The sequence below is a fragment of the Pipistrellus hanaki genome (assembly GCF_964339955.1).
Source record: "Pipistrellus hanaki genome assembly, chromosome: 3".
Lineage (NCBI taxonomy): Eukaryota > Metazoa > Chordata > Mammalia > Chiroptera > Vespertilionidae > Pipistrellus > Pipistrellus hanaki.
In genome coordinates, this window is record NC_140505.1 from 183,914,799 (window position 1) to 183,923,650 (window position 8,852).

Below are 8,852 nucleotides of genomic sequence, written 5' to 3' on the forward strand. Positions count from 1 at the left end.
CTGTGGGGCCTCTCTATAGGATCGACAGGAATGGGAGAAAGGGCGTGGCCAGCCCAGCTGGTAGAACTCAAGGCCTAAGCTGGTCTCTGGCATTCAAGGCCTCCGAGGTCAGGCATCCCGGCTCCCCCAACGCCCCCAAGAAGCGGATGGAGCGCCCAGGAGGGGGTCGCCCCGGGCAGAGCGCCCCTGGGACCCGCACAGAGCGGCAGGGAGGGCTCGGGGCTGCAGACAGACGACCCGAGTCGCCCAGCCCGGACAGCCCGCACATTCCCGGCTCCTCCCGCCGGGACGGGACGGCTGGCCCGGCGCCCCCGCCACTCCCCCTCCCTCCAGCTCCGGCCGCCGCTGGGGCGGCGTGCTGGGTGCCCGGGAGGGGCCCCGAGGGGGCGGCCCCGCCCGCGGGGGGAGGAGGGAGCGGGAGGAGGGCGCGCGCCCACACCCCGCCCCCGCCCGGGAGCCAGCCCGCCGAGCCCGCAGCCAGGGCGGCGCAGACCGGCCCGGCCACCCGCCCCGCTGCGCGCCGGGACCCGCCGCCGCCGCCACCGCCAGCGCCGCCGCCACCGCGTCCGGGGCGCCGAGAGAAGGTAACCGCCAGCGGCCCGCGGGCCCCGGGTCCCGGGTGGGCGGACGCGGCGGGGGGACCCGGCGCCCCGAGACGCTGCACCCTCCTGGGCTCCCCGGGGCGGGGAGGGCGCGCGGTGCCCACAGGAAGGCCCGGAGCGCCGGGCATGGAGAGCGCGGGGACCCTTCAAGTTTGGGGCGGTTTTGCCGCGTTCCCGGCTGGAGGAGACGGGCAGGGGCTGGGGGGGCCGGCACCCGGGGCGGCAGGAGGAGGGGGCGAGCCGAGAGGGCCGTCTAAGCGCCTTCCCGCCGGGAAGGGAAGGGACGGAGCGGGGAGGGGGCCGCGGGTGGGAACGCCGGCTCCTCGCGGCCGGCGCGGAGAGCGGGAAATGGGGGGAATGGACGGAGCACCCTGCCCCCTCCCCAGCCGCTGCATTCCAGGCCGGGCAGCGGATGAGGTCATCCCGTCCGGTCCCCCTCCGGCCACGCAGCCCCGGAGCCGGCGGTCCCCTTCCCGCCCCCGGGAGCGACCCTGCGCCTTCCAGCCGCTGCCCCGGGCATGTGTGTGTCTGAAGTCCTTCCCGGACCTCCGGGCCCGCCGCCTGGAGAGACTCTCCGTCCTGGTCCCCGCCGCGCCGCCCCGCGCAGCCTGCAGCCCGCGGTCCGGACGGGGCAGCTGGCTCCCGGGGGCCGGCCTGGGGCGCCCGCGGCCCGGAGCGCGCGGGGACGACGCCGGGTCTGTGGGTCTCAGCCTCCCCCTCGCCCGGGGAGGACTGGCTGGGCTCTAACTTGGGGGGTGGGGGGGTTAGAAGCGACTCCCCTACACACACACACACACACACACTCATATACACGCACATACACACACACACATACACATGCACACACACACACTTCGCTCCTGGCCCGGGTCCCCGCGGAGACTTCAGACAGCTTGCCACTCCTTTCCTCAGTTTCCACGTCTCTCCACCCTGAAACGGCTGGCCTTTGAGAAGCCCACGTCTCTCCTGCTCCCCGGAGTTTGCCCCTTTCCAGGGGCCCTAACCAAGATAGGGTCCCGCCGTCCATCGGCTGGCGTGGCGTCACCCAGCAGGGAGGGGGCTGGTGCACGCGACGGGCCTCCAGGATGCGAGGCAGAGGCCTGGGGGGCCCCGCAGACTGGGTGACCCCACAGGCTGGGTGACCCCGCAGGCTGGGTGACCCCACAGACTGGGTGGCTCTTAGGGAAGCGCCGGAGTGCGGCCGCCCCCGCGCGCGCCGCTGCCTCCCCCGCAGCCAGACGCGCTCCGCTCGGCGCCGGGCCTCCTTCCACCACATGTGTCTCCACAGCGGCCCCTATCGGCCGCTTCTGGTACACCGTCCCGGCCTGGGGCCTCAAACCCTGTCTGTGCGGTCATTCCCACCATTGAGTAACCGCCTACCATGTGCTCAGGCCTGACTCTCCTCTGTCGGTAAATAGAAGGCTTCCTGGAACCCCGAAGCTGCTGCGTGGTGACCAGTCTTGCCTGAATGTATAGAGCTGAGCCGCCTGCCTCCCAGACATGCCCTTCCCAGGCTGGGGGGCTGGCCAGGGTGTCCCCCAACGCTCCCTCACACCCCCCGGGTCTCCACCCACCCCTCCCCTGGCGCTTACTGCTGATGTTGGTTGAATGCTGGGAAACTCCCAGACACTCCGCTTTTTCTGCTCTGTGGCCCGGGGCAAGCTACTTCCCTTCTGTATCTTGTTTCTTCATCTGTGAAATGGATGTTGTGGCCGTCAGCAGGTAGTATTCCAAGGCTCGTGAAGGCAGGTAGGACTTGTCCGCAGGACACCCAGAGCCCTGCTCACTCCCGGGCCAGGCGGGGCACCCCGGGGGCCAGCCCTGCCCTGTGGTCCGCATCAAGTAGAGTCCCCAGAATGAGAGACGTCAGTATGAGGAGGTTGGGTCTGAACCTAGAGCGACCCTGGCCCATGATTACTACACCTTCCCCTCTCAGAGCGCTCCCGGGAGGGGCCGGCCTCAGTGCTGTTCTCGTTTTCCACCGGGGGAAAACAGGTCCCCGGTATCAGTGTCCTGCCCTTGGCCCCACAGCGTGGCAGGGTCTCTCTACTGCAGTGGCAGGAGGGCCCCGAGGCATTGGGAGGGGGGTCCTCACAAGATTGGGGCACAGGCTGGTCTCCCAAGTGGCCATGGGGGTTTGGCAGGAGCCCCTTTGGCTGAGAGGAGCAGCTGCTTCAAGGAGCCAGGAAGGCCCTGGCCAGTTTGGCTCAGTGGATAGAGCATCAGCCTGCCCGGGTTGTGGACTCAATCCCCAGTAAGGGTCGTGCAGGCAGGTAGGACTTGGAATACTACCTGCTGACGGCCACAACATCCATTTCACAGATGAAGAAACAAGATACAGAAGGGAAGTAGCTTGCCCCGGGCCACAGAGCAGAAAAAGCGGAGTGTCTGGGAGTTTCCCAGCATTCAACCAACATCAGCAGTAAGCGCCAGGGGAGGGGTGGGTGGAGACCCGGGGGGTGTGAGGGAGCGTTGGGGGACACCCTGGCCAGCCTCCCAGCCTGGAAGGGCATGTCTGGGAGGCAGGCGGCTCAGCTCTATACATTCAGGCAAGACTGGTCACCACGCAGCAGCTTCGGGGTGTTTCTCACGGATGTTTCTCTCCCTCTGTCCCTCTTCTTCCTCTCTGAAATCAATACAAATATGTTCAAAGGAAAAAAAGAAGCCCGGAAGCTGGGGGGCGAGGAGAGAAGTGGGTGTGGCCACATGGCAGACACGGTGACCCCTCCGCACAACAGTTCAGAATGATCCCCCACCCCAGTGTCTTCTTCCAGACATCCATCCCTCGTCTGCAGAGCAGGCTAAGCTGGCCTGTGCCATGTCCCTGCCCTGTGACCTTGGCCAAGCCCCTGCCCCCGAACCCCGGCTCTCCCTGTGAGGCGGGCTGACCCTCCGCTCGCGGGGCTGTTGGAGAGTCAGATGGCATCACGTATCGGCTGGCCAACTGCAGCGGCCTCACAGCCACAGCAAACATCCCGCGCGGGCTTCTCGGTGCCAGGGGTGCCAGGGGTGCCAGGGGGAGGGATGATTCAGAACCCCCCCCCCAGGGGAGGGGTTAGGGTTGGGGGCGGATCAGATGGTGGGAAGGAAAGAGAAAGCAGCCCCAACACAAAGCAAGCTTTGTTCTAGGGCCGCCTTTGTTTTTATCTTGTTATTTAACCTATTTTGAATTTCAAATAACATTCAAAGGGCAGTGTTGAGATTTTTACGCTTGGAGGTGGTGGCAGCAAAGTTGGAAAGAAAGAAAAAAAACTTGAGGCTCAGATCTAGGTGTTCTTGCTAGAGATGATTATCAGCTCTTGTCAGCTGAGGTCCCAGGCACCTGGAGGTAAGTGACTCGCCCAAGGTCGCTGGGGAGCCGCCGAGTCCCCCACGTCCCCTCCTCGGAAGGGAGCAGGGGGTGATCTTGTAGCGCCAAGGTTATCCTGCGGCACCAAGACCTCCCGATTACGCCGGTGTTGGCTTAGCGCTCGCCATGCGCAGGGACCGAGCTGGTGCCGGGAAGGAGGAAGGCCGGAAAAGCCAGGCAGGTGCCCCGCCCTCCGCGGGTGCTGCCAACCCGGGGAGACAAGACTGGGCCCCGGGAGCCCGTCAGAGGCTCTGTGAGTCAGCGGCTCCGAGTTCAAGTCTCGACTGGCTCTCTTCATGTGACCTTGAGCAAACGTGGCCGCCTCTGGGCGCCAGGGAGACGGAGGTTGGACCAGAGGCCCATCAGTGCCCGTCAGCCGGCACTTTCTGAGATACGAGCAGGGATAGGGTCGGACCCAGAGGAGTTCTGGGGAGATTGTGGTGAGATCCGGAGGGGAGGCAGTGGGCAGGGAATGCTGGCTTTTGGTGCCAGCTGAGCTTTTCCTAAATGCGTTCCCTGATGACAAGGCTCCCACATACATCACTGTGACCAGCCATGACAAAGGCCTTTCCTGCCGCCGCCTCCGAGCCCCTGGCCGGCAGGAGACATCTGGAAAAAGCCACTTGGGAGCACAGGATCCCTTTCTCAGGAAGCACCTTGAAGGCGGAGGGTCCTTAGGATCCTCTGTGTGGGTGTTTACACAGCCCCTCACCGAGGCTGTGCCGGGCACCCTCCCTCCTGGCCGCTCAGACAGACGGCGGACAATTGAACCCACAGAGAAGGGAGGTGCCTGGCTCCACCTGCCTGCGGGAGGCAGTGTCGCCTGGGGTTCAGGGATCTGGGGTCAGGGGGCTCTGCTTCGTCATTTCCTCCTGCGTACCCTCAGGTAAGTCCCTTCACTCCACTGGCTTCGTGTCTCCCCTCTAATGTAGCCCTCCCTCAGGGCTGCTGAGTGAGTGACATGCGTGATGAGCATGGGCACGTAGTAGGTGCTTCGTAAACGGGCCCTGTGGAGTGGCCACACACACTGTACGTGGGCAGTCTGTGAGCTTGGTGCTCCCCGTCGATACCTGTCAAAGGCAACTGCGGCTCCGATGTCGCCTCGGTTGTCCAATTTGGCCTGCGCTTCCGTTTCTTGTCTGCAGACGTCCACCGAGTGTCCTCCTCTGTGCGTGTCAGCGTATTCCCTTTGGCGTTCCTTTGTGTGTGTGTGTTTTTTTTAATATATTTTATTGATCATTTACAAAGAGGAAGGTAGAGGGGGAGAGAGCTAGAAACATCGATGAGAGAGATACATCGATCAGCTGCCTCCTGCACACTCTCTACTGGATATGTGCCCGCAACCAAGGTACATGCCCTTGACCGGAATCGAACCCGGGATCCCTGAGTCCGCAAGCCGATGCTCTAGCCACTGAGCCAAACCAGTCAGGGCTCTTTGGCATTTCTTATTTGGCCCGGAGTCCCCAGGCCCACCATCCCCTTTCTCTCTTTCTCTCAGGTCCCCAGCTGGGCAGGAGAGGGGCTGCCCACAGGCGTGCCCGCCCCGTCCTTGGACAGAACACCCGCAGCTGACTCCACGGGGCCAGGAGCCAGGCCTCAGGGAGAGACCGGCCATGGGCCCCCCGCAGCCTCGGCCTTCGGGGCCAGCACCTTAGGAGAACAGGGGCAGCCTCCATCCGCCCCCGACACCGAGGAGAAGGGCACTGCCACGGACCCGCCGCCCGCCCCAGGCCCCAGCTGGGCATGGACCAGCACCTGTGACCTGCCGGAGCTGATGCCGGGCCCGCAGGGGGCCGGAGGAGCCCCCACCATGAGCCTGGGCAAGCTGTCCCCCGTGGGCTGGGCGTCCAGCTCGCACGGGAAGCGGCGGCTGACGGCAGACATGATCAGCCCCCCGCTCGGGGACTTCCGGCACACCATGCACGTGGGCCGCGGCGGGGACGTGTTCGGGGACACCTCCTTCCTCAGCAACCACGGGGGCAGCTCCGGGGGCAGCCACCGCTCGCCCCGCAGCTTCCTGGCCAAGAAGCTGCAGCAGGTGCGCCGCGTGGGGGCGCTGCCCCGGCGGTTAGCCACCCCGCCCTCGGCCTCGCCGGCTCCGCCCGCCGTCTCCCCCATCATCAAGAACGCCATCTCCCTGCCCCAGCTCAACCAGGCCGCCTACGACAGCCTCGTGGTGAGCAAGCTCAGCTTCAGCAGCAGCCCGGCCGGCTCCGCGGACGGCCACTCCGGTTACGGTGAGCGCCGGGGCGATCGGCCGTTTTTCCGATGCTCGGACCCAGAGGGTTCAACACGTTCCCCAGCGAGCAGTCTGGTGTCCCCATGGAGGCCAGGCCCAAACCCCACCCCGTGGAGGGGGTGAGGAGGGGTCAGAGGGTGGGAACCAGCCCACTCCCCAAAATACACAGAAAAACCTGGACAACCACTCACGTGGGCAGAAGCCAGAGGCCCTCCCTGCCCTGGTGGGGAGGGAGGGAGAGGCAGGCGCTGCTTGGTGCCCCTGGACAGCTCACCTGGGAACCAGGGTTCTGGCTCCTGCTGCCACCTGGTGGCCATTCCCTGCCTTGCAGCCTTGCCCCACCAATCCCGGATGGCTCCAGTACTACCCCCATGGGTCTCTGCTGAGAACCCCGCTGAGGGCTGAGGGGGGCGGCGGGGCTGGGCTTCTGGAGGGCATCCTCTGAGTCTGTGACTTCCAGCGGTCAGACCCTGGCTGCTGGTTTCATCACGGTGACCAGCCCACATTCTGTGGGTCCACCTTCAGCATCAGCCACCTGTCAGGCCAAGTTCACAGTGGGAACTGAGACTGAGGGAGATCTGTGCCTCAGGCTGGGTTCTACCGCATCAGACTGGCCCCCGTCAAGCCCTTCCCCTCTGAGCCTCACTTTCTCCATCTGCAAAAGGGGGGTGAGGATTATGTCAGCGGTCAGCTGCCAGGGTCCCGTGAGAGCCTGCTGGGATCCCCATACTGGAAAGACGGGAGGAACTGAGTCCAGATGGGGGAGAGACCTGCTGGAGAGGGCACATGGCAGGCGCTCCCCTCCCCAGGTGCTGGTCAGGGACCCCAGCTCTGACCCCGCTCCCCATCTCCCTCCTAGGTGTGGACTCTGGGTTCTGCACCATCGCCCGCGTGGCCCGCCCGGAAAAGCCTCGTGACCGAGACCATGACAGTGCCTCCTTCCCCTCTGAACCCGAGCTTCGCCGCTCTGACTCCCTCCAGTCCTTCCGCCTGGACCTCGACCTGGGGCCGTCTCTCCTCAGTGAGCTGCTGGGGGTCATGAGCCTCTCAGAAGGCTCCGCAGCGGAGACTCCAGCCCCAGCCGCTGCTGCCAGCCCCCCAGCCCTTGCCACAAGCTCCCCAGCCCCTGCCTCAAGCCCCCCAGCCCCTGCCGCAAGCCCCCCAGCCTGTGGACGCTGCCCCAATGGGGTAACGGCTGGGTCTGGCCCAGTGGCTGAGGCGAGGGCCGGCCCCATGGGAGAGTGTCCCCGGGCCTCTGCTGACATGGCCCCCAGCAGGCCCTGGGGAGCCGGCTGGAGCGGCAGCCGGGGCAGCCGCCACTACACGGAGATGGATGCCCGGCAGGAGCTGGTGAAGGTGCTGCCGCAGGGCCGGGCCTCTTGGGAGAGCCTGGATGAGGAGTGGGGGGCGCCCCAGGCGGCCGGTCGGGCCCCTGTGCCCAGCACGGTGCAGGCAAACACCTTCGAGTTCGCCGATGCCGAGGAGGACGACGAGGTCAAGGTGTGAGCGGCTGAGTTTGGGCTCAGGACCTGCCCAGCCCCAGGCCGCTCACTGCCCAGGAGGAGCCCAGGCACAGAGCTCGCCCCCGCCCTGCGCCTGCCCATGACGGACGGAGGACCTAAGCTGCCCCCAAACCCTCCACGCCTCTGCTGGACAGACATGGGAGGAAGGCCAGGCGTGTTCTGGGACCTGGGTGTCCCGAGGGCCCTGGCCTGCTGCCCCCCACCCCCCACCGCCACTCCGGACCCGTGGCCATGCCTCCGGCCCCGCCCCGCCCCCGCTGACTGGAGGGCCAGCCTCACAGAGCGGCCTTTGTGTGCTTGCTGGGTGGGGGGCAGGGAGCATACCACACAGGGCCTCTGTCTCCTCCCAAAGGGGCCGCCTGCCCCCGCTCATCCTGAGGCCTCCCCCACACGCCCACCCCAAGCCCCACTGGTCCCTGAAGCCTCGAGGTGAAATCAGGTGTGACCCCACCTTCCTGTGCACCCCAGACCGGCCTCCGGGTCCTGATTAAAAGCTTTTTCACACGCGGTGTCCTGGCGCTGTGTGGGGACGGGGGGGGGGGGGGGGGGGGGGGGGGACACGGGGTCCGCTCCGCCTGCTTCCCTGCCCTCCGCCTTGCCCCCCGCAGGGCCCCCCGCGCACGCACGGAGGGGCCACGGGTAATGAGTAACCAGCTGGGAGGAATGTTCCCGAGATAAGAGGCCCAGGTGGGAGCCCTTATCGGCAGTTCCGGGAACGGCCCCTGGCCCAGGTGCCTGGATCGGTACCCGCCTCCGATCCCACGGGCAGCTTGGCACCTTCCCGGGTGATAACGGCCAGGGAGGCGGGAGCGGGCGCTCAGAGGTGTTTGGAGGTGTGTTCTGGCGCCGACTTGGCAGTCCCGGGCCCCTGTGCCTCAGTTTCCTCCTCTGAATCATTAAAATACATGGGGAACACTGACCAGTTTCTGCCCCAGACTGGATCAAGGCGGATTCTTTTTTAATATGGTATTCTCTTTTTTTCATTTTTCATTGATTTCTTTTTAGAGAGAGGAAGGGAGAGGGATAGAGAGCTAGAAACATTGATGAGAGAGAAACATCAACCGGCTGCCTCTTGCACACCCCCTACTGGGGATGTGCCGGCAACCAATGTACATGCCCTTGACCGGAATCGAACCTGG

The 8,852-nt window shown here is 65.7% G+C and overlaps 1 protein-coding gene across 1 annotated transcript; it reads left to right on the forward strand.

Annotated features, from left to right (window-relative positions):
• Nucleotides 1-216: 216 nt before the first annotated feature.
• On the forward strand, nucleotides 217-8,217 carry CDC42EP1 (CDC42 effector protein 1). Its single transcript, XM_084876779.1, has 3 exons — nucleotides 217-584; nucleotides 5,450-6,188; nucleotides 7,050-8,217. Exons 2-3 carry the CDS (start codon nucleotides 5,726-5,728, stop codon nucleotides 7,694-7,696), a joined length of 1,110 nt encoding a protein of 369 aa, XP_084732905.1. The 5' UTR covers nucleotides 217-584; nucleotides 5,450-5,725; the 3' UTR covers nucleotides 7,697-8,217.
• Nucleotides 8,218-8,852: the final 635 nt, after the last annotated feature.